This window comes from Hydra viridissima, unplaced genomic scaffold, assembly GCF_058129835.1.
Source record: "Hydra viridissima isolate aposymbiotic clone 2 unplaced genomic scaffold, HvirCarnegie_v1 scaffold_15, whole genome shotgun sequence".
Lineage (NCBI taxonomy): Eukaryota > Metazoa > Cnidaria > Hydrozoa > Anthoathecata > Hydridae > Hydra > Hydra viridissima.
In genome coordinates this window covers 9,993-36,059 of record NW_028324314.1, presented here as the reverse complement: position 1 = coordinate 36,059, position 26,067 = coordinate 9,993, and the positions used below count along the sequence as shown (strand labels likewise).

Here is a 26,067-nt window from a genome sequence, read left to right as displayed (position 1 = left end):
TGCATGTTATAGTTTATCTTGTCACCCAAAGCAGTATGCCATGGTGGTATATAGAAAAATTGCTGTCCAGCATATAAAAAGAATAACCACAAAAATTTTTGCATTAGAAAATTTCGACAAAAAAGAGAATGGTAATTTTTCCAACAAATTTTAGAAAGTTGTAAAAAGAAAACGTACAAAAAGTTTATTTTAAGAAAGCAAGGGAAGGTTACCCTTGATAAAAACAAGTTTTTCAAAGTTGTCGGCTGTCAGGTTCGACCGCTTAGGCCTCAAGATATCTGAACCACTACTGAACAGCCTCTCCACAGCTGCGGAGGAGGGGAGGGGGTGTTGTACTTGAGGAACATATCCAACCAGGCAACTCTGTGGAGCAGGGGGAACTGGTCATAAGAGACACGTAGTTTACTGTTCACTCTGATTCTGTTCCACTCATCGTAAGCTTTTTCAATGTCCTCCTCAAGGACACCCTTTCTTGCCAACAGATCGTCGTCATCCCTCATGTACTTGAAGGGGTCCTCCTCATCTTCTTTCTGCATCTGGCCAGTCTCTCCACCAGTCTCTTCTCCAGGGCTGGCCCTGATCACCATCTGTCTGACGATTTGCCTCTTGATGTCACCTTTCAAGGCTGGGTTAAGATACCCAATCACACTTAGCTTGAAATGGGGGTGGAGGGCAGTGGCCACTAGAAGGTCCTTATCCTCAAACATCTTCTCAAACCTCCCCTTCAAGGCCACACGTGGATTTTGAGGGTTCTCCAGCAGGTATGTTATCAACGCCTGCCCCTCAACAATGCTGTTATCCCTCCTCAAGCCTGCTACTTGGTCCTTCATCAGCTTAATAGTAGGCAGGAGAATGCCCATATAGGCATTCACTTCAGACTGCAGGGTGTCCAGGCATGTTGCAACCGGTTTCATTATCTTGCAGTACTGAGCGAGCAGGTCCTTATCAGTACTGTACAAATAAGGCAAGCTTTGCTTAAGCATTACAGCATTCAGCTTTTCCATCATATCTCGGTCCTCCAGCACCTCAAGCAGAGCAGCACAGGAATCGTAGTATGAGTTCCAGCGTGTCACCCCTGGTGTCTGAAGCTTTTTACCGATGGCCTCCTTGATCTGATTGGCCGCCACTGTCCTCCTGTTCTGACAATTCCACAATGCCTGTGCCTTCCCATCTGTCTTAGTGAAGGGAGCCCTCCCACCATATTTCCAGCCTGGCACCTTAGAAATTATATTAACATTTAAAACTACGTTTAAAAATTGACAAGTTAGAGTTAGTTACAAATAATTAAATAATACTTAACTTAACTTAAAATATTCTATTAAAACTTAAGTGTAAAAAATTACCTTGCTAATGTCTGATGTTGCCATCAAGTTGACTGTGTGGGCTGCACTGCGGCGGTGCTTGGGCAGCTCTTTGCAGACCTCATCATCCATCCACTCCTCGAGGAGGTCCTCCACCAAGATGGTCATGACAACAGCCTCATCAGAGTCAAGGTCAGGGTCACAATCCTCCTGAATTCATTAGTGAATTAGAAAATAAATAAATAATAAGGTAATAATTACTAATATGTATGGTAATAACAACATTTAAAATAGTTTAAACTAATCTATTTCTTTCAAAAAGAAAAGAATGGATGAAATCCACATTCAAATAAATTTCTTATTGGATGAGCTCTTCTTGAATCAGGGGTCTATATGTTGGGAAATACCCCGGGTGCAGGGGGAATATGGTCCCAGAACCATACACAAATATATATTTTTTTAAATATAAAAGGGGAAAAAAGTTCACAAAGGGGAAGGGGGGGGTATGGTTTTTTATCAAATATATAGATTCCTGTCTTAAAATAATTCCAATATTAATCAAATTTTAATTGATTAAATCTTTTCATTTTAGCAACATTTCTTACTCAATCTGGGCTGTTCAATAAGCAAAAGTGAAACTTTAATATTAAATCATTGAATTTTTTTTTTTTACAATAACGATTAGCCTACCTCTTCAAACTCCTCTTCACCCTCCTCTGCATCTCCACCCAGCAGGATCTTGCAGGCGGCAACATAGTTAGCACCATTGTCAGTTGTTGTGCTGATGACCTTAGTGGAGATGCCGAACTCCTGGTGCAGGTCGAGCATGACCCTGGCGAGGTAGGCACCAGTTTGCTGGACTTTTATCTCCTTTATGCCCAGGATAGCATTTTTTCTGTCGAGGTTGACAGGGTCGATATAATGCACTGTCATTCCAATAAAGGCCCTGTTGTGGGCGCTCCAGCTGTCTGCTGTGGTCGCCACATAGCTGACTTTTGCCAGGAGATTGGTCAGGATGCATTTGGCCTCCTCTCCTCTCACGGCTATGTCCCTGCTGAGCTTCCTCCTGGAAGGGACAATGAAGTTTGGATTCAGCAGTTTCAAAAAATCCCTCAAGGCAGGAGAGTCTGTCAGGTGAGCGGGCACAATGTCTTTGATGAAGAAGTTATAGTAGAGATTAAGGGCCTTTTTCTGGTCAAGTTTCTCTTTCAAAGCGTACTCGATGCTGTTTTGTTTCTTCGCAGGAGGAAAGACCCCGCCTTCTGAAGTGTCACTGAAAAAAAAGAAAAAATTTACAAAAAACCTATTTAAAGAGACTTTCTTACTATCAGTGTTACAGATCTGAAACTTTTTGATATAGATCCATATCCGAAGTTAAGGATCCAGCTCTTAATCTAACCTTTTTACAAACATGTACAGAAAAAAATTGTTCCCTTTTCATATTATATGGGAAATTCTGTAACATAAAACATCTGAAGTTGCTGATAAAAGTTTTTTATCATATAACATTTAACATATTTTACAACAGAATCTGTTGTAAAATATGTTCTGTATACAGGTATCTGTTGTATAATAACTTCAGTACACAGGCATCTGTTGTAAAATATCTTTAGTATACAGGTATCTGTTGTAAAATATCTTCAGTATACAGGTATTTGTTGAATAATAACTTCAGTACACAGGTATCTGTTGAACAGATACCTGTGTACTGAAGTTATTATACAACACAACAGATAACTGTATACTGAAGATATTTTACAACAGATACCTGTATCCTGAAGATATTTTACAACAGATACCTGTATACTGAAGATATTATACAACAGATACCTGTATACGGAAGATATTATACATCAGATACATTAATACTGGAGATATTATACTAAAGAAACCTGTAACTATTAAAATTAAATATGCCTTGCTCGAGAAGAGTGTCTGCCACGCTTGGAGCCAGCGCTCAGGGCAGCAACGAAGGCCGGATAATCCAGAGGGTGCTGTGTTTTGTAGTGGACCTTGAGGTTGTTGTAAGAGGATGCTGCGTAGCTGATCTCCTTGTTGCACATTGTGGCCTTGCACTTCATCTTCAAACTGCCTTTGTCTTGTCCAAAGTAGGATTTGATGTACTGTAAGACAAAGGGCAGGGGCTCGGACAAGCTGGTCCTGCTGGTTCCGCTGTTATGGGCAATCTGGTTGTCCCCCTGACTGGATATGTCAGTCCTGGCTAAAGAAGCGACATTTTCATGTGTTAACGGGCTGACTTCCCGGCTGGTAGTGCCTTCACAGATTTGCTCTTCATCACTTAGGCTCATGGCGCTAGAAGGCCGCCTTGTAGAAGAGATAAAAAATCTGTCCATTTTAATAATAGCAGACTTAACTGCTGTTAAAAGCACAGAGACACTCAGACTCTTCTGGTGATACTCAGAACGATGAAATGAATGCAGCAAGGACCCAGCGAGAGCGGAGTTACTATTATAAATTGTTCAAATTACGCGCCACCTGTCCAAGAATGCCGCGGAAGGCTGTATAAATGTCGTCTTTTTCGTGAAAAATACCCCAACTTTGAAATGCAAAATATTAAATATATGAACATTTTAAAAAATAGAAGTCAGATAGTTTTGAGTCTGTCCGATAATTTAGTCCGATAGTTTTGAGTCGGTCCGATAATTTAGTCCGATAGTTAGGTTAGTCCGATAATCGATAATTTTTTCTTAATCCGATAATTATCGATTATCAATTATCGGAACTTTTATCGGAAGCGCCCACCTTTGATATATATATATATATATATATATATATATATATATATATATATAATTTTTCTATATAATAATAAATATGATAATATTTAGTCATATTAAATAATCAATAGATAAATAACATCATAGTAGTCATATTAATTTTTTTTTTTTTTTAAATAAACTCTTACCCGTAAAATGATATATCTGCCCCGGCTTTATGTCTTTCTGTGTAGTTATATGCACAGCAAAAATGCACCATAGTTGATGATAATCAAAAAATAAAATGCAAATGCAAGAGCAAACTTATCATCTAAAAAAGTTTTTGCCACAAACTGACGTCATGCGTCAATTTTTTTTTTTGGCTTCACTTGAAGATTACAATTATTGAGCTTAGGCCGGGTCTATAGTTTTTAATGGTCTAAGTATTTAACGATAGATTTCACCTACCTAATGGAAACTTAACATTATATCTGCGCATGCTTATCGCAGGCGCAGAGCTATCTGTCTACTTTTTAAACGGGCTCTATCCTATTGATTCAGTCCTTGCATTTAGCTTATAACTAAAATTATGAACCTAGTCTAAAAGGGAGGCTTTTTGTAGTATTGACGATATTTTTGACGGTAAATATGTATTTAATTCAACCATTACCAATAAAATATATATTAACTATAAAATACAAAAAAAGTTAGGGTTAATAGTTAAGAGATGTTGTTGTTGCTGAACCTAATTACAGCTGAAATAGAAATTCAACAGTTAGGATTGGACTATATTTACGTTACATGAATAACAAAAATAATGTTTTATCTATTCTTTCCTTTAACTAGTTTAGATTTTCTTAACTTATCTAGTAACAGTGTCAGTAAAAAAAAGGGAAAAATTATGAGTGTTAACATGCAAATCACCTCAATAGCTAGACGATAATTCGTCTGACTATTTTTTCCCGTGAACTTTGGGAAGTCAGACGAGAAAACTTTGGTTTTTGCGCTAATGCAATTTTTCATCTACCGGAACAAATATGTTCCTGCGGCTTTTCTTTGATCTTAATAAAATATCGTAAAGTTTCGGGGGGTTAATCTCAAGTTGCGCCAAAATTTAGTTAACTAAATTATCAGTGCTATTCAGCAGCAGTATAACAAAAGAAAAAGATAATTTAAAGTATGCTTTTAAAAAAGTTTGTGATTTATTTCTTATTAAACTTTTGAAGGATTACGAAAAAGAAGCTTTAAAAGCTCTCAGCGATGTTACATTACCCCCGTCCTTAAACCTGCAAAACGTTATTATATTTCGCCATTATTCATTTTTTTAAATAACCAAAGTTTTCTCGTCTGACTTCCCAAAGTTCACGGGAAAAAAAAGTCAGACGAACTATCGTCTACTCAATAGCATGGTTCATATCTGAATTAATGGCAGGGAAATTAGTCATAAATTCTAATTTAGTATTTTTACTTTCTTTGGTATTTTTTCTATCAAGCTTTTCAAAGGTGTCTATTTTTAATAATAGTAGATAAGAAAAGCAAGGGTATTATGGAAACAAGAGCTTACTTTAGCAAAAATATAAATACAGTAAAAATATATTTAAATACAGCAAAAAAGTAATAAATATCGATGAGTGGCTTTCTTATTTAGATTTTGAAGAAAAAGAGAAGATTGAAAAATTTTACTTTAATCTTGATAGAGCAAAATTTATTCAAGTTAGATACTTGTTAGGTTGCTAATTGCTAACCATTTAGGAACGAATACTAGAAACGTAAAGTTAAAATACAATGATTACGACAAGCTAGAATAAATTACTTACTATAATGAGCTATATTTCAACATTTTGCATTTTTGAGATTTCATTGTTTTGCTTTTAATGAAGATAAAGGATAGGAATTTATATAGAGCGAGAAGCAAAAAAACACGGTGCTGGCTTACCCCATTTTTTGACCATAGACCAACCTTCCCAGCTAGCACACATACGTTGGGCCGACGTTGGGCCAACGTTGGAAGCGTTGGCCAATTTTATTAACTTCGCGCTGACGTTGGACCAACGTCGGGCCAACGTCGATATACGACTATTTTTAAATGCGTATAGTGTGATACCGGGTTTAGCGTTAAAAAAGTTTTCGTCCATTTTTAAAAGCTGTGTGGCGCAACTTTTTATTAGAGTATTTTATTGCTTTGAATTTCATGATTTTATAATAATTTCGTAGTAATTGAGTATTGAGTAATTTCGAATTTAATATCAAATCATTAAAAAAATAAATACAAACATGCTAATTTTTATATCTATTAAGATGCAGTTTTTAATTTTTCTTTAAAACAAGAGTTTGTTTAATTAAATTATAATGTTTATAATGTCATTATGTATAATTATAATGTTTATAATGTCATTATATATAAATTATAATGCTTATAATGTTTTTAGTTTTTAATGACATTATAAACTAAAGTTAAATAAACTCTTGTTTTACTCTTGTATGTACTACATACATTAAAAATGTATGTACTGTACATACACATAAATTAATCGTATATACGATTAATTTGCATGATATCATGGATTACTTTTAAAAGTCATGTAGTTTGTAACAACAACATTATGTCATAATGTTATTGATACAAGCTGTAGGATTTTTAAAACTGATGTATGATACAATCAACTACAATGTAGTTAATTGTATCATCCCTCAGTTTTATCTAGTTAATTTATCTAGTTAAATAATATCTAATTAATAATGTATGTACCACATACAGTACTAATGCATGTAGTACACACATTATAAATAATAGTGTATGTAGTACATAAACATAATGTATGTAGTACATAAAAAGCATAACACTGTCTATACTATATAGACAACTACTGCATGTCAAACACTGTATGATACAGTCTGTATCATAAAATATGATACAGTCAGTGTCATATAGTATGATACATACAATTAAAGAGTTATTAATTACTAAAGACTTAAGTAGTTAATAACTATTCAGTCTATACAGTCTAAATAGTTATTAACCACTTAAGTCTTTAGAAGTTCATTATTTGGTAATACTTAATAAGTGTTACCAATTTAGTGTTGCATTTTGTTATATGCATTTGTGGTATTCTACAAAATGAATGCAATGCCAACAAATGTACTGATTAGTATTTTTTAAATCACATTTTTTTGCCATGTTTATGCAGGTAGATTGAAAAAATTATTTTATTATGTTTTATATGCATTTTATTTGTATGAACTAAATATTTTTTGCATGTGTTTGTCATTAACTACTTTTTTACTTCAAATATAGATTTTTACTTTGATATAGATTATTTATTGAATATAAAAATATGTAAATTATGTTACTGTTATCTACAAACACAAATATATATAACCTATTACCTATAATTTCAACAGTAGTTATGTCTAAAGCTCATCAAATGAAAGATGCAAGTTCAAATGTTTATATAAAGTTGTATAATGAGGAGCATTCAAATGTTAAAGTTGCTCTCAAGCGAAATCAATATGCAAGATTTGTAAGAATGCTAAGCTGTTAGAATTAACATTATTATGTTTGAATATGTGTATAATTTGTACAAGTATTTTAATATAATTATAATTATTGTTACAACAAATTTTGATTTTTCTCTGTGTTACAAAGTTAAAGATGCTTCTTTGATCAGCATTAATGTTAAATATTTATTTATTAGTAAATCCATGTGTTTAACAAAGATAACATATTTTTAGTAGATGGTTTTGTTTTACAAAGATGTTAGTAAATGCATGTGTTTTACGAAGATAAGATATTGGTGGTAAATATACGTGTACCTCATTCCTGTATTATAATTCTTATCTGCATTATAATTGTATGTTATTAAAATGTTCTAAAGTTATAATATATTATATAACTTCTTGTTTCTGTATAGTTTTTGTATTTTATGTTTTTATTATTTATTGTTTCATTATTATTTTTTGACATTTATAATTATTTACTAAATGAAGCTTTTGTTTAAATTGTTCTTTTTTTCAGTTATGTTTAAAGGGGCGTTTATTTTTTAATTCATTTGGCAGCTGTTAAAGAGGGAGAAGGTAACAATTATTTGGTAGTGTATTAATTATATATATTTGTGGCATTTTAATGGTAATTGGAATTCTTTTAGTAATTTTATAGTAGAGTTTTGAAGCTTGTTGTCTCTAATTATTGCAGTGAAATACTGATTCTGTTATTCGAAAATTTTCTGTATAGACCATGACTTGAAAAAATGAATGCAATATCAACAAATGAACCTTATGTTTTTTCACCATTTTTGTGCAGGTAATACATAAAAAAAATTATTATGTTTTTATTTATGTGCATTTTACACTCACACAAATTTATATAACATAATACTTATAATTTTAACAGTAGTTATGGCAATGCCTAAAGCTCATCAAATGAAAGATACAAAATCAAAGATTATCAAATTAAAGATTATCAAAGACTATCAAACTGTATAACGAGGAGCATTCGAATGTTGTAGTTGCTCTCAAGCGAAGTAAAGATGCAAGATTCGTTAGGATGCCAAGCAGTTAGAAAGAACATTATTATGTTTAGATATGTGTATAATTTATATGATTATTTTAACTTAATTATAATGATTATTATAACAAATTTTGATTTTCTCTGTGTAATTATTAAATTAAAGTTGGTTCATTAATCAGCATCAATGTTTACTTTTGTTTCTTAGCGCCAAATTTTATTTTAACTTATTTGGACATTTTAACAAACATTAGAAGAAATAGTTGCGCTTTATTTAAATTAATAGTTGCACTTTATTTAAAGAAATACCTGCGTTTTCTCTAAAGAAATAGTTCCACCTTAGTTAAAGAAATAGTTTACTAATTAAAGAATTAGTTTTAACTTGTTTGCAAAAACTATTGATTCAAAAGGTGTGCACATCTTTTGAATCAAAAGCAATGATTTTGCAAACAAATTAAAACTATTAATAGTTATATTTAACGTAATATTTTAGTAATTATTATTATTAAAATATTACGTTGGGCCAACGTCAGAATGCGACGCTCGCCCAACGTCGAAATCCGACGTTGGGCCAACGTTGGCCCAACGGTTGGTTTCGACGTCGCGCCGACTACCAAATCGACGTTAAGCCAACGTCGGTTACCGACCATCGGCCAACCAATTTTTCGACGTCGGCCCGACGTTGGCCCAACGTATGTGTGCTAGCTGGGTTAAAAAACTCATCCCCAGAGTTATTTTTATCATTAGTTGATTTAATTACGTCTGAATTTTTTATAGATGCAGTTGCAAAATGACGAAACAACAGACCATATACTCAACTTTAAACACATAGTGATTTTTTTCCATTTATTGTAATTGCAACAAAACAATCAAATTTCTTAAATGTAACCATGTAAGCAATCATAAAACATGGATAAATTATTGGATGAAAAAATAAAAAAAGTCTTAATCCATTTCAACTAAATAAGCAACCATACGCACTTGGATAAAATTCAACCATTTGTTATAATCGCAACAGAACTATTGAGTTTCTCTTGTAACCATTAAACAACCATCAAAAAGTGGTTAACTTTTGAGCGTTGCATTTGCAAGTTGATATACTGTTTTTTATGTAATAACATACTTTGGTTGATTAATACAAGAAAAAAAAGATAAAAGTTTTACCGGCAAAATGAGTCTATATCAGAAAAGTTGATCGTAAGACAAAATTTGTAAACTCCCTTTCCCAGAATTCTTTTCTATTTTCTAGTTTAAGAAACAGTAAGGATGCGTAAAATTTAAAATGAAAACAGTAGGGATGGGTAAAATTTAAAAAGAAACATGAGGGATAGATTAAATTTAAAATGAAAACAGTAGGGATGGGTAAAATTTAAAATGACAATTTATATTTTTGTTGCAACTTTTAAATTTGTATCGTCACTGATTACATAGAGAAAAGGACACTTAACTCTTTTTTTATAACTTATCTCCTGATAATAACTTTTGTTTTAGCCACCAGGTACACAATGTTGTTTGTTACATTTAACAAGAAGTGTTTTAGTTACTGTAAAATTGTAAACACTTTGTATGCTGTCATTTCAGAATTTTTTGTTATAGAATAAAGTTTATACTTTAATATTAGACCATTTCAACTTTTACATTTTTTTGATCTGGATACTTGGTACTATCATTCCACCAGAGGGTTTTTTCGGAAGGCTTTATTGTAGTTTTTAGTAGCTTCTGTACAACGGTGAGACTACTGAAAAGTCATTAGTATATTTAGATGAGCAAAACATAAATACGCATCCACCAGGATAGTTTATAGATTCAATCTCTTCAGCTCCTGATTGATACTTGATATTTTGCTAAAAAGATGCATTAAACCATTGTTACTAATAGCAGCTTAATCAGTACCATCAGCTTTAGACAATCTTTATGCATATATGAGAGAACAGTCTTAAGGCCTATACGCTTTTGTAAAATATCAGTTGCTTTTAATGACACATCACGAGGTCCATCATGTTTTTCCAATATAAGTTATGAATTTGGATATGTTAGCTGCAGCTTTATCAATTTGTTTTGTACCTGCATCAGCTACAGCTGTCTAACCAACCTCTAAAGCCATTTTACCAATTTTTTTAGTAAAAACTTTACCAGCAACCATAGCTGCATATGCAATTTATTTTTTTCCTTGCCTGTAAACATCCTAATTAGCATCCTTGACATGCCATCAAAGAATCCAGCACCTCCATAAGCATACTTTCTTTTATACCAAAAATTTTTGCTAATAAACATATTTTTATAATGATAACATTATTTTTTTGTAAAAGTTTGTATCAAAGAGTTGTTGCTTTTTTCAACTGATCACATATTGAGACAATTTAGTACTTTTGACCTGTGTTACCAGCTTTTTTACTAGCTAAAAGCAAGTCAAGTCTATCTAGTAATGCATTTGGATCAATTATTTGAATCAAAAGATCATTGTGGTTGCAACACTTTTACTAGTTTTAGATTCATTCCAAATGAGTTTTAATATATTATTCCATTTATAACTCCTGTTTCCTCCAAGAGCTGTACCAACTTTTTCGTTATTTCTTTTTAGTACATTTGTACTTTTCATAATCTCTGAATAGTTTTTATAATCGTCATCAGAATATATTTTTTTCATTTAGTTTTTTCATCATACATAATTCCCAAAGACCTTGAGTACCTTCATACTTTTTATCACCTATTATAATATTATAACTTCATCAGTATCAGAGTTATTCTTAATAGAATATTTAAAGAAATATATATTGATTTTGCAATCTTTTTTATTTGTGTAGCTGTTAAGGTAAGTACATCTTTTCTCTCATCTGGATTCTTATTTTTTTCATATCTTAAACAAGTACTTATAGCGCTGAAAGCGCCTGGTAGCGAAACACTAGATCCATTTGAAATAAATTGCAAAAAGTGGTTCTACAAAATCTCATTTCGTAAAGCTATTTTTCGTTTTAAAGCAAATTTTAAAGAAATAACAAATGATAAGTTTTTAGTTTATCAAGCTTTTATTGTAATATCTTTTTTAATACAAATATCCCAAGAAACTGGTGACCTCTTCATAAAAGGTTTTTCGACAGTCTGTTTCGGCTTCGAAAACTCACTTTATGGTTCTAGTTTTGCTTTTACCTCTTGAGGATGGGTAATTTTATGAATAAATATTTTTTATACAGTAGTGCAAGAAAGTTTATGCGCAGTCAATAATTTTTAACTTTCGGTAAAGGTAAAGTCGCATAAAATCAAAAATTATAAAAGATTTTACAAAATTTCTTTTGAAATATATAGTAAGCTTGTTGAGCTATGTTTTAAAAAAAATCAAAGAGTGATAACCGGAATTGGAAATATTTTGAGTTTTATGAACTCTTATAAAAAATAACGCAAAAGTAAGTGACAACAATGTTTAAGCGATAAAATTTAATAGAATTTTTTCAAAATAAACTTCCGGTCAGTCTCTTTTTGAAAACTCTTAAATTCCGTAATAAAAAAATTGGTCAAATATTGAGCTTAAGTCTCAATATTGTGGTAAAATAGAATGAAAAAGCGTGGCAAATTATTGGTTTAACCAAATACCGTTGTAAGAGTAAACGAGAAATAGAAAAAACTTTTGGAGTAAGTGAGTGTTGTGTAAGGAAAAAACGTTTTAATTAGTTTTTTTTAGATTAGAATGATATCTCTCTTATTAGGTTTTTCTGTTGTCACTAGTTCTGATTTTTTCTAAAATTGAGGTGGCACACACCACAAAAAATTCAAAATTTTCAAAATTTAAGTTATAAATTTTTCTGGTCAATTTGACTTAGGTGATTCTGAAAATAAGATCAAAAATAGATTAAACACCATCTAAATTTGTCTAATTTAGTATTTGGAATATTTAATAATTTTGTAGTTCCTCAGCAACAGTCTTAGCAACTAGGGTGATACCTGAATTTATTTTCTTTCCTATCTATATTTGTGTTCTTTCAGTATGGAATTAACTAAAGAGCTTCTTGTTTTGACTTAAAGACACATTTCCAAGCAACACAACCACGGTATTTCCATAAATTAACTGGGTGCATGTAATGCAAATCAGGTTATGTTCTCATTATTGAATTAAACCAAAGTTTTTTACTTTTAATGGGCTCAACTAGCAGAAAACTGAAGTCAAAAGCTAGAAAAAGAAAGTTTTATGGTAACATTCACTCAAAACCATATCAGCACCAGCTAAAAAAATAAAATATGACGACCATTAAAAATAAAAATAGTCTATATAAAAGTAAAGGCAAAATTCCTGCTGCTATTGCAGATGAAATCAAAAAAATTTTTAGTTACAAAGATTTAGGCAATGATACTTTACTTGAAGCTTGTCTTGCTGGTGAAACGCAAAACGTTGATGAAGCTTTGCATAGTTTAATATGGAAACGGTGCCCCAAAGAGGTTTTTGTAGGAAAGTTATTAATTGATATATCTGCATCATCTGAAGTGCTATGCTTCAATGAAGGTGGTTATGGTTTGTTAAGTGTTTATCATAGCTTTGGTTTGCAACCTGGTCAATTTTGTATATACGGCTTACATAAATAAGATGTAGGACGCATAAAAAGTTCTAAAAAAAAATCCAGTGACATTGTAAAAAAACGAAGAAAAAAGCTCAGAGCAATAAAAAAAGGTTTTGATGATAAAATTATTGCTACAGAACGTGAAATGTGAGCTTCTGGAACTTTTTAGACTTTAAAGTAATTGGTTATATTAGTTTTTATTCTTTTAAAGAGTTTTCCTCAGATTCGCATTTTTTTAACTTTGATCCTAAATAACTTAAAATCTGTTTTGTCAAAATTATTGAAATTTTTAGGATTCATTTTTTACATAGAAGTTTGTGTTCTGAATTAAAAAAATATAATTATTTCATTTTTTTTACTTATCTTTACATGCATTTTTGTACTTCTTTTTGTGGAAAATTACGCGAGTTATTGTAATTGAGCAAATTAAACTTAAACTTTGGATTTATTAACATTTTTTTAGTTCAGAACATTGTTTGCACCATTATTGATTAGCTTGCAAGGTTTGATGTAAATATCTTTTTGCGATAAAAAGATATATTGGAACAAAAAATTTGCATAACAAGGGTATTTGCATAATTATTTTTAAGAATAACTATATTTTGTAATTTATTTTTAATTTTTTTTTTTATTGGTAATTTTATTTTACTCAAAATAAATCAAAAAGACATAAATAAGAACCAATATTTTTTGATATAATTTTTTGAGGTATGTATGTACCACCTTAAGATCTTTGTAGAAGTAAATTTTGTTTAGCATTACCATTTTCATAAGTAGTTTCAGTTATTAAATTTATTGTGCATCTGACATGATCATTGCTATTTCTTGGCATTTCTTCTTCTTCATAAAAACTGTAAACATGAATATATTTTTTCAGACAGTTTTTCTAAACTCATCACTTTATACTAAAAAAAGGTTGTTAAACAACTTTATTATAGGAGGTTCTTGTATACAATACACTGTATTATTTAAAAACCATTTTCTTAGAGCCATGTTAAAATTTAAAAAACAGCCAGAGTCATACAAGTGAATAGAATCATAATTATTCGATAACAAAACGTGAACATACTTGAATAAATACATTTATTCACACTATATTTTATAGGAAAATCCTGTCGATCCATTTGGATTACAACATAAAAAAGGTTGTATACAAATTTAATGATTATGCTCGCAGAGTATTTAAAACCTATGTCAAAGAGATTCTGTTATTGATTTCTTGTTTCGATTTATCGATTGGATAATGATTGCATTTAATTTTAATAATATAAATTTCACTGAAGCCAAGTATTAATTTTTTATAATAACTATAAAAAAGATACAAAAGTTTTTCATAAATTCCGCTCCTCCTTAAAAAAGCGAGGCTCCCCATTACTTAAAAGAATTTAAAACCATGCATTTATAATTAGGTTATATAAAGATAAACTACGAAGAACAGATAGAAGAAACGATTAAAGAAAGTGTTCGTAAACGAAAAATTAAAAAAATAGAAATACAAAATCTGATAAACAACGCGTTAATAATCCAACGACTCAAAAAATGCAAGAAGAAAACTTCACTTATTGGAAGAATAAGCTAGAAGGGTATGAAATCCTAAACCTAGTTACAGATTATCCAAGACCGCTAGAGATGGATTATAAAGGAAAAAGTGTACATTTTGAGGTAGATAAAGGGTTATCCACCTCATTAAGAGAAGTGGCTAAAGCTTAGAAGTAAGTCTGTATAATCTTCTCTTGGCATCATATTATCTAATGATTAACAGTTATACAGGACAAGACGATATAGTAATAGGTACTCCAGTAGCAAATCGGCACTACGCTCAAATAGAAAACTTAATAGGCTTCTTTGTAAATACTCTAGCGTTGAGGACCACCATTGATACTACCACCAAAATCACAAGCTTCATAAAACGCATAGGAACTGAAGTAATAGAAGCGCAAAAACATCAAGATCTTCCTTTTGAGAAACTTGTTGACGAGCTAAAAGTTCCGAAAGATACAAGCAGACATCCGATTTTTCAAGTGATCTTTGGGGTGAAAGGATTTGGAAGTAAAGGAAAATATATAAGTCAGATACTAGATGGATCATATTACAAAGATGAAAACAAAATCTACAGCGTAGCTAAATTTGACATAGAGACATTTATAGATGATAGTAGTGATATACTTAGAGGTAGGTTCAACTTCAGAGTAAATCTCTTTAAAGAAGACACTGTAATATAAATATATATAAATACTTACCTTACTATACTTGAACAAGTTGGAAGAATTCTAGAAGATGGTCCTGCTATGGCCTGTCATAAAATTAGTGATATGAAGTATCTCACAAGAGAGGAAGAACAGCTCCTATTAACAACATGGAACGGTACGAATAAACCATACCCACACAAAGAAACAATACATGCGTTGTTTGAGGAGCATGCGTCTAAGACTCCAGAGAACATCGCCGTAATATTCGAAGACGTCAAACTCACTTACAAGGAGCTGAACAAAAGAGCGAACCAACTAGCGCGCTATCTTATCAACCATCATGGCATCAAAGCAGATACCTTAGTGGCTCTCCTTCTAGATAGAAGTGAGGAGATGATAGTAGCAATACTTGGGGTGCTGAAAGCAGGCGGAGCTTACGTTCCTCTTGATCCAGAGTATCCAGACGAAAGGATTAGATATATACTGGATGATACAAGTTCTGGTGTGGTGGTTACTGGTGAGATGTATGTTCAGAGATTAAGAGGAATGGGAATCAAAGCAGCGATAGTTTCTACAGATAGTAGCGAACTATACAAGGTATTATCCAGTGAGTCGGGTGAAAATATAACAACACGCAACAAAGACATCACTGGCTCTAACTTAGCTTACGTTATCTACACATCAGGCACTACTGGAAAACCTAAGGGAGTCATGCAGTTGCACGGTAATGTGATCCGACTGTTTACTGCAACAGATGACTGGTTCAACTTCAGTAACAAAGATGTTTGGACTATGTTCCATTCTTACGTATTTGACTTAACAGTATGGGAAATATGGGGAGCCTTATTATATGGAGGAACGCTTGTTATGCCTTCTTATGGAGTAACCAGAAACTTAGACGCATTATATGAATTATGCAGGAAGGAAAATGTTACTGTAGTTATTCAAACTCCAAGTGCATTCTATCAGTTTGTCGATATAGCAAGTAGTAAAATAAACAAAGATATTGAGGGTGGAGAAGGTAATGGCAAACTGCTCGACCTAAAATATGTTATCTTCGGTGGTGAAGTGCTCAATAAATCCCAGTTACAACCGTGGGTTGATTTCTACGGTTACAATCAACCTAAACTCGTTAACATGTATGGCATCACGGAGACGACAGTACATAATACGTATAAAGTGCTTAAAGAAAACGACAAATGGGTAGGCTCATGCATAGGACGTGTTTTACCTAACCTTGAGGCATACATCTTAAACAACAACTTACAGCTCCTGCCAATAGGTGCCGCAGGGGAATTGTACGTAGGAGGAGCAGGTCTTGCAAGAGGCTACTTAAACAACCCTGAACTGATAAATCAGAAGTTCATTCCTAATCCGTTCCAGACAGAAGAAGAGAGGAAGGACACCACATTCGGACCAAACGGAAGAAACTCTCGTCTCTATAAAATAGGTGACCTCGCTAGATGGCTTCCGGATGCAAACTTAGAATACATAGGTAGGACAGACTTCCAAGTGAAGATTCGAGGGTTCAGGATTGAGCTTGGAGAGGTTGAGGGTGTTCTTTCTTCCCACCCTGACATCAAGCAATGCGTTGTTATGTCAAAAGAGCATAAAACTTCTTCTGAGAGAAGCAACAAGTATCTAGTAGCTTATTACACTAGCATCATAGGAGCGAAGGTTGAAGATAGTGCTCTACTCCATCTCATCTCATCCAAACTTCCAGATTACATGATTCCTAGTGCATTTGTTCATCTAGACAGGCTTCCTCTTACCATAAACGGTAAGCTAGACAGAAAAGCTCTTCCTAATCCCGAGTTTACTGGGAACTCTGACTCTTACGTAGCTCCGAGAAGTGAGCTTGAGCGGAAGATATGCTCTATATTTGCTGAAGTCTTAGGGCTTGATACAAGAGTTGTTGGTATCAGGGATAACTTCTTTAGGCTGGGTGGTAATAGTTTACTTGGTATTAGAAATGTTAGTAAGTTGAATAGTGCTTTTAATTGTCGTTTGAGAGTTTTTGACATATTTTCTGACGGAGCGGTAGAGCTTTTGCTTATTCGATTGTTGCAAACTAAGGATTCTTATCAACCTCTTGTTAAATTTAACTATAGTGATGACAAGCCGAAAATGTTCATGCATAAAATAAACGGGTAACAATGCTCTTCTATGTATGTTTACATTGAGTTAAATAAAATCCTTTGCGCAAATATAGGTATGTTAGAGAATAAAAGTGCATAAAAAGCCTCAGTACTTTGCTGTAGAAGAAGTGGATGAGTAGATGCAATTTTTTAAATTTGTGTGCTATCTCTATCGAATAAGGTAGTTTTCGAGAGTTTTTTCAAAGCAAAATTAGCGTAGTGTTCCTCTTTTAAATCTAGATTATCTCAAAAATAGATTTCGAATAGTTTTTCAAAGAAAGGTTAGCGCAGCTTTCCTCTTTTAACATTAGCTTATGTTGCTTGACATCACAGAACACAAAAAGATAAAATAAAATATAAGACAAACGTAAAATGAAAAATAGATGTAGCTAAAGTTAGGCTGCATAAAAAACCAACAACATATTAATCTACTAGGCATGTTTAAATTGAATTAAATAAAATCCTTTGCGCAAAAATAGGTATGTTAGAGAGTAAAAGTGCATAGAAAGCCTCGCTACTTTGCTGTGAAAGGAGTGGATGACTAGATACAACTTTTTAAAGTCCTGTGCTATCTCTATCGAATAAGGTAGTTTTCGAAAGTTTTTTCAAAGCAAAAATAGCGTAGTCTTCCTCTTTTAAATCTAGATTATGTCAAAGGTAGTTTTTGAACAGCTTTTCAAAGAAAGGTTAGCGTAGCTTTCCTCTTTTAAGTTTAGCTTATGTAGCTTGACATCACAAAACACTAAACTCAAAAAGACAAAATAAAATATAAGATAAACGTAAAATAAAATATAGATGAAGCTAAAGTTAGACTGCATAAAAAATCAACAACGTAATAATCTACTAGAATCTAATAAAACCCTATGCGCAAATGTAGGTATGTTAGAGAGTAAAAGTGCATAAAAAGCCTCGCTACTTTGTTAATTGTAGTTTTTGAATAGTTTTTCAAAGAAACCTTAGAATAGTTTTCCTCTTTAAAGTTTAGCTTATGTAGCTTGATATCACAAAACACAACACTAAAAGGAAAGGTAATATAAAAGTTAATCGTAAAATAAAATGTAGGTGAAATAAATGTTAGGCTGCATAAAAGAAAAAAAAAATCATAGCATAATAATCTTCTATATATGTTTGGATTGAACTAAATGAATTCCTTTGCGTAAATATAAGCAAACTAGTGAGAAAAAGTGCATAACGAACCTCGCTTCTTTGCTGCAGAAGAAGGGGATGAATATATGCAACTTTTTAAAATCGTGTGCTATCTCTATCGATAAGGTAGTTTTCGAAAGTTTTTTCAATGTAAAAATAGTGTAGTTTTCCCCTTTTAAATCTAGCTTTTGTCTAGGGTAGTTTATGAATAGATTTTCAAAGAAAGGTTAGCGCAGTATTCCACTTTTAAGTTTAGCTTAAGTTGCTTGGCATCACAAAACACAAAACTCAAAAAGAAAAGATAAAATATATGATAAACCTAAAACATAATATAGATGAAACTAAAGTTAGGCTGCATAAAAAACCAACAACATAATAATCTACTAGGCATGTTTAAATTGAATTAAATAAAACCCTCTGCGCAAATATAGGTATGCTAGAGAGTAAAAAGGCATAAAAAGCCTCGCTACTTTGTTAAAGGTAGTTTTTGAATAGTTTTTCAAAGACAGGTTAGCGTAAATTTCCTCTTTAAAGTTTAGCTTATGTAGCTTGACATCACAAAATATAAAACTCAAAAAGACAAGATAAAATATAAGATAAACGCAAAATAAAATATAGATGAAACTTAAGTTAGGCTGCATACAAAACCAACAACATAATATTCTACTAGTTATGTTTAAACTGAATTAAATAAAATCCTTTACGCAAATATAGGTAAGTTAGAGAGTAAAAGTGCATAAAAAGCTTTACTTCGCTGAAGAAGAAGATGAATAGATGCAACTTTTTAAATTCGTGAGCTATCTCTATCGGTGTAAGGTAGTTTTTGAACAATTTTTCAAAGAAAAGTTAGCCTAGTTTTCTTCTTTTAAGTTTAAATTATGTAGCTTGACATCACAAAATACAAAACTCAAAAAGTCAAGATAAAATATAAGATAAACGCAAAATAAAATATAGATGAAACTAAAGTTAGGCTGCATACAAAACCAACAACATAATATTCTGCTAGAAAAGTTAGCCTAGTTTCCTTCTTTTAAGTTTAGATTATGTAGCTTGACATCACAAAACACAAAAAGGCAAGATAAAATACAAGGTAAACGTAAAATAAAAGTTAGGTTGCATAAATACAAAAACTGCATTGCCAAAAATAGAATTTGTTGTCTAGAAAGACCTTTTAAACTTTGTTTCTTTCGTTTTTTGACTTAGTGAATCGCGATTTGGTTTTTCTTAGGCGCGCTTGTTTCTTAGTTGTTTTTTTTTGTAAAGAAACTTTATTCAGACGTTTTTTTTACGCAACTCCTTTAACATTATTTTTAACAAAGTATTCTTTTATACGTGTTTACATTGAAATAAAACCCTTTGCGTAAATAGAGATAAATTAGAGAGCAAAAGTACATAAAAAGCCTCGCTACTTTGCAGAAGAAGAATTGGATGGCAAGATTCGTGTGCTTTCTCTTTCGTTTAAGGTACTTCTTGAATATTTTTTCAAAGAAAAGTTAGCGTAGTTTTCCTCTTTTAAGTTTAGCTTACGCAGCTTGACATCACAAAACGCAAAAACCAATAAGGCATGATAAAATACAAGATAAACGTAAAATAAAATAGAAGTGAAACAAAAGTTAGACTGCATAAAAAAAAAACAACAAAAAAAAAACATAATATACTTCTATGTATGTTTACATTGAACTAAATAAAATCCTTTGTGTAAATATATGAAAACATAGAGAGTAAGAGTTCATAAAAAAGCCTCGCTATTTTGCTGAAGAAGAAATGGATGTCTAGATCTTTTAAAATAAGGAACTTTTTGATTTCTTTTTCCGAAAAATGGTTGGAGCAGTTTTCCTTTTTTAAATTTCACTTATGCAGTTTAACATCACAGGAAATATTATTTTGCTGTTTAACAAACTCTTAAAAACATCAGAAGTAATTCTAAATGCAACTCTATTAAAGGTTTTCACAGAATAACGAAACGACTTCTTTTTTTTTTTTTTTAAAGATAAAAAAAATTTTGAACTATCTTTAAATAAGAAATGTGAGAACAGTTTAACAGAACTTCTTGTTTATTATGTCTTTAGCGAAACAGATAAAAATATTTGCAAAAGCGTAGATAAAACAAACTACACAAAAGGCCCATCTTCATTGCCAAACTGAACAAACTTATCTAAACTACATAAATGGTCTCACGATATTGCCATATTGAACAAACTTTTCTAAACTACCCTCTTTTTGAATTTTTAGCTTCATGTTTTTAATTTTGTCTTTAATATGGCTTTGGTAGGAGTACTTTTGCAAGACATGAATGAGCTTGTCTCTGCTATGATTTGCCAAGATGCCAAGGTAATCTTTGTACGAGCAACTTGAGCTTACATCTGTAAACACGTCTTGCAAGATGTATGCCAACACCAAAGCTGCACATCGAGGAAAACTTCTGGTGTTGAACCATTCGTTGTGGCCAGGGCAAGCATTCAGCTTTTCAACTATTTCATCTAAAATTTTACAAACTCAAGTCATAACACAAAGTGATTAAATCAAATATTCATTTGGTTCTGAAGTAAGACAAGATTTATTCTCTTTTTTTATTTATTTATTTATTTTTTGTTGACCTTATTGTTTGCACTGATAGCAATAACTGGTTTTTGAAAGATTACCTAATTGGCATTGGCTAACTTCTGCTTTGTTTTCCTTTGTTCTTGGCTGAGTTGATCCTGAAATAAAATAAAACCATGTTCATTTTTCTAATTCATAAAAACCATCAACAGTTTCTAAGTGTTAGAGATGATAACAAGCTGTGCATGATTTCTAACGGTGATGTTTCTAACTTCATCATTAGAAATCGGGTAGACACAACTTTCTAAAAGTGCACTTAGCAATGATGGCTAGTTTTTGTTAACAGTTAACCACCTGAAATTGTGCAAGAAGAGGTTTGTGTTTATATATCTTAGTATAAATTAGGTTTTACATTACCGATGAGTTCTTGAGTGAAAGATGGCATTTCCAACTTGATTTTTTTTCTTCTTGGATCTTTTACTTCTAAAACATAATCAGTTTTAGTATCATTCACTTGTATAAACATTTAAGCAATCACAGAATTGCTTAAATGTCCTGCAACAAATACAAACACACTTCTGTGTTGTTTTTTTGTTTTGTTTTGTTTTTTTTACAGCTTTAACAATAACAATAGGGCAAGGAGTTGATTTGAGCATTTTCATTTTTTGAAAGCGTGTTGAGATTTGCATAAAAATCAAAAATCAAAAAGACTTTACCTCTGGATGTACAGGCAAGACTTTGGCTAAATAGGCTACCAACAGATTGAACAGCATAAGGTGAGAGCTGCTTTGCAAGAACAGTACCAGCCTGTTGGACTGGAACAGCTGAAACTGGATCAGATGAAAGAAACAAACTGGGTTTGGCCAATGTTTGCTGAAAAGCAACAAGGCTAGGAGTCAGAGGAACAGAAAAGACCTCTTTTGAAGGACAGAAAGCGACTTGCTGAGAAGGAGAAGCAGAAACAGGTTTGGCAACCACTTGCTCATTAAAGTAAACTGGAGAAAGTTTTGCATGGTGCTCAATAAAATCCGGTTCATCAGGAAATAATGTTAATGCAAGAGGAGAACAAGCTGTGCCAACAGGAACAGCTAGAGTCTGATCTACATCCATACAAACAGCTTGTTCATTAGGAACTAGTTGTGCAAGGGCAGGGGATAGTTCAAGAACTGGACCAGCGATTGTTTGTTCAGATGGAACAGACGAAACAGGAGTTGTGGTAGGTTCACACAAGAAATCTACGGCATGGTCGTTGCTATCCTCTAAAGGAACATTGTTTTCTACAGCTGGAGCAAACGGAACCACTGTGGTACAGCTGAAAGTAGCAGCACATTCTTCAGAGTCAGAACCGGAGTCTAAGTCTTCCTGAAAGATGTCCTCAACCTCATGAAAACCGTACTCCTCTGCATTAGTTTGGAGCCAGTCCATCACATCCTTCTCCTTCTTTGGTGGTCTCTCAGACTTTTCAACAGTCAAAGACTCTATGACTCCGAAGGACTGTCCGATGCCCAGGGCAAAGCGCAACTCCTCTGCAGCGTTCCACTGGGACACATAAAAGCTATCCATTGTGTTCCTGCTGTGCTTCATGTAGAGTGTAGCAAACCGCTCGCGGTCTTCTTTGCTGTTGTTGGCAAAGTAAGTGGCTATCGAACCGCGAATGCAAGTGGGAGTAAGACGCTTCATGGGAATGTTTACTTGGCTTTTTCTGAAGCAGGACGTCAGGCAAGAGGTGATAGCAGAGGAACCCATTTGGTAAACAGGCACTCTAGTTGCACCGAGTGTCACACATTCGTCTTTGTTGGGTCTCATCGATGGAAAAAGGGGCCTGTAGCAGTCGCTCAACTCCAAAACAGTCTTGGTGTCTGCAGCCATGTAGTGAGAGTCGTTGACAAGAAGGTCTCTGTATCTCAGCAAATAAATATCGATCAACACTTTCAAGTCGTTCGGCACTAGAATGTTTTTGGCTCCGTACTTGTATGCTGTTTTGTAGCGCTCTTGCACAATGCAATATCCACACTCACTCTTCTCAGCAGCCATGTAGTCTCTAATGTTTAAAAGAGCAATGTTAGATTTTCTTAAACTGTTAATTACAGTGACAGAGAGCAGAAGATGGTTTCGTAGAGACACAGCATTGTCTCTAGTCGGTGTAAGAGACGGCTTTCTAATCGATTCCACCAACTCTCTTACGTATGCAGACCTGCCATATTCGGTCAGCAAACTGACATTGATGATGTTGATGCATTTTTTGCTTTTCGCAAGGCTCCTCCTCAAAGAACGAAAGGGCCTCAGCACTTTTTGTAACTCCTCCACCTTGCAGCGCAAACGTCGGATGGCCTCATGAGAAAGTCCGAAATAGACGTTCCTGGCTTCACTGAAACGAAACAGGAGACAAAGGTAGACGAGGCGGTTGTACAACGTGTGACAAGACATGGCTTTTGTTTGGTCAAGTTCACTCAGCTTGGAATTGAGCTGAATGTTTTTAAAGTGCATGGAAAAGTATCTATCCTCCAAAACGTTGGAATTGGTGAGAGCGTTCGGGTGCAGCGTCAGCGTGCTGTCACAACATGTCAATATTTCAACAACTGCATTTTTGTAGATCTTTGCTTGTGACCAAGTGTTGTTGTTGGCTACCACAAGCCACTTTTCAAAGTCTCTGAAGAGCTCATCTGCTGACTGGTAATAAAAGTGAAAAGCATATTTGTCCAGCTGAAACAAATGTCTCTTATCTTCTGTCAAGACGGAGGAGTTGGAAACCAAGTGCTTTAAGGAATTAAAATCAGAGTCTAGGACGGATTCGGTTTTCAGCTCTTTGTTTTCTACAGAGGTGCAGTGGTTTGCAGAAGGAGCCTCGGACGAACCAGCAACTGATGAGGGCAAGCTTAAAAGAGGATCAGAGGAAAGAACCGGAGAAGAAAAAGACGAGGAAGGCCCAGGAGCAGAGGATGCAGAGCCTGATGCAGACGCTTGTTCAGCTACTGGCTTAATACCAAAGAAGGCAGGTCGAATAAATTGAGGGACATAGAGCTTCTCGTTGTCGTATCGCTTTGCCTCTGCAATCTTTTGTTTGATCATCTTGGAATCGTAGAAATGAGTCTCTTTCAAGTGTATGTCCAGTCGGTCGTAATATTTCCAACATTGCAAACAGGGGTAAGGTTTTGGACAGCCGGACTTGCGTTCGAGACGAGCATGCTGAAACTTCCTGACCATTGCAGAGTAAAAGATGGAAGCTTCATCCAAAGTCCAAGAATGATCTTTTTTAGTCAAGTGTCTTTTAATGTTTGTGGACGAATGTTTGCACAAAGGCATCGGACAGCTAACAGCGTACCTCTTCTTGGTACCATAGAAAGGTACAACCCTGTTTACGGACCCACACGCTGCAACTAATGCGGCCCTGACTTTGTTTTTGAGCTTTAAGACTCTCTGTTCTTGTGACTGCTTTCTTTTCTTTTTTTTCGCTTTAGAGTTCAGAGAAGGGGCAACAACAGTGTTGTTTTCTTGTGAAGAAGACATGTTCAGGTGATTGTTTGCAACGGTTTATGCTAAAAAAAGAAAACAGTTAGTGAGAGTTTTTTTCTTCTGCCTGCATCCCATCCTGGAATGTTTACAACTGCAGGGAAGAGCTGTGTTTTTTCGAACCCTCTGCAAAAGAGAAAGAAGAAAGAAAAGAGAGCGACAAGAAGAAACAAAGTTTCCACTAGCAAATGAAGAAGAATGAGAGCAACTAGCCTTACATGCATGGTGGCAGCAGTGATTGCTATTATGAGAAGGTGAATGAGAAAAAAAAAGAAAGAAACAAATAAATAAAGAGATGGAGTTTGAGAGGATCTCACAACCATATGACTCAAAGAAAGAAACTGTGTTGAAAAAAGGCAAGAGAGGGCAAATAGAACTTGCTAACAAGGACAAATGACAGACAAAACTACAACAGTAACAACTCTCATTGCAAGCATAATAACAACAGCATCAGCATCACTGACTCAGAGAGTGTTGACAAAACAAAACAGATTAAAAAAACAAACAATGTGGCTGAACAGTAACAACAATCATTGCAAGCATAATAACAACAACAGCATCAGCATCAGCATCACTGACTCAGAGAGTGTTGGCAAAACAAAACAGATTAAAAAAACAAGCAATGTGGCTGAACAGTAACAACAATCATTGCATGTATAACAACAACAACAACAAAAACAGCAACAGCATCAGCAACATCATCACTGACTCAGAGAGTGGTGATAAAATAAAACAGATTAAAAAACAAGCAAAGTGGCTGAACAGTAACAACTATAAATACAAGTAAAATAACAAAAGCAGCAACAGCATCACTAACTCACAGGGTGTTGATAAAAAAAAAAAAAAAAAATAACAAACAAACAAAGCAAGCAAGCAAAGTGGGTGAACATTAACACTCATTGCAACTATAATAACACCAACAGCAACAGCATCAGTGACTCAAAGGGTGTTGATAAACAAAAACAAAAGCACAAACAAAACAAGCAAAGTGGGTGAACATTATCAACACTTATTGCAAGCATAATAACAACAACAGCATCAGCATCACTGACTCAGAGAGTGTTGATAAAACAAAATAGATTATAAACAAGCCAAGTTGGTGAACATTAACACTCATTGCAACTATAATAATAACAACAGCAACAGCATCACTGACACAAAGGGTGTTGATAAACAAAAACAAAAGCACAAGAAAAACAAGCAAAGTGGGTGAACATTAACAACACTTATTGCAAGCATAATAACGACAACAGCATCAGCATCACTGACTCAGAGAGTGTTGATAAAACAAAATAGATTATAAACAAGCCAAGTTGGTGAACATAAACAAACACTCATAGCAACTATAATAAGAACAACAGCAACAGCATCACTGACACAAAGGGTGTTGATAAACAAAAACAAAAGCACAAGCAAAACAAGCAAAGTGGGTGAACATTAACAACACTTATTGCAAGCATAATAACAAAAACAG

At 33.5% G+C, this 26,067-nt stretch overlaps 2 protein-coding genes and 1 long non-coding RNA gene across 7 annotated transcripts; 1 reads left to right on the top strand and 2 right to left on the bottom strand.

Moving 5' to 3' along the window:
- LOC149877997 (uncharacterized) lies at positions 1-3,568 on the bottom strand. The gene is made up of 4 exons (XM_090073043.1): positions 3,219-3,568; positions 1,992-2,574; positions 1,344-1,511; positions 1-1,217 (listed from the first exon to the last, which is right to left on the bottom strand). Exons 1-4 carry the CDS (start codon positions 3,380-3,382, stop codon positions 270-272), a joined length of 1,863 nt encoding a protein of 620 aa, XP_089929169.1. The 5' UTR covers positions 3,383-3,568; the 3' UTR covers positions 1-269.
- A 3,853-nt stretch (positions 3,569-7,421) lies between these two features.
- Positions 7,422-8,598, top strand: LOC149877996 (uncharacterized). Of its 5 annotated transcripts, none has more exons than XR_016447637.1 (5): positions 7,422-7,539; positions 7,751-7,812; positions 8,034-8,092; positions 8,250-8,318; positions 8,409-8,598. It is a non-coding gene; the product is annotated as an uncharacterized LOC149877996 (long non-coding RNA). The 5 variants fall into 5 exon arrangements; XR_016447636.1 differs by having other exon boundaries at positions 7,751-7,815; XR_016447634.1 differs by lacking the exon at positions 7,751-7,812.
- Positions 8,599-20,622: 12,024 nt separating this feature from the next.
- Positions 20,623-24,583, bottom strand: LOC149877995 (uncharacterized). The gene is made up of 4 exons (XM_090073360.1): positions 21,800-24,583; positions 21,501-21,566; positions 21,185-21,241; positions 20,623-21,022 (listed from the first exon to the last, which is right to left on the bottom strand). The coding sequence occupies exons 1-4, from the start codon at positions 24,384-24,386 to the stop codon at positions 20,703-20,705; spliced, it is 3,030 nt and encodes a 1,009-aa protein (XP_089929486.1). The 5' UTR covers positions 24,387-24,583; the 3' UTR covers positions 20,623-20,702.
- Positions 24,584-26,067: the final 1,484 nt, after the last annotated feature.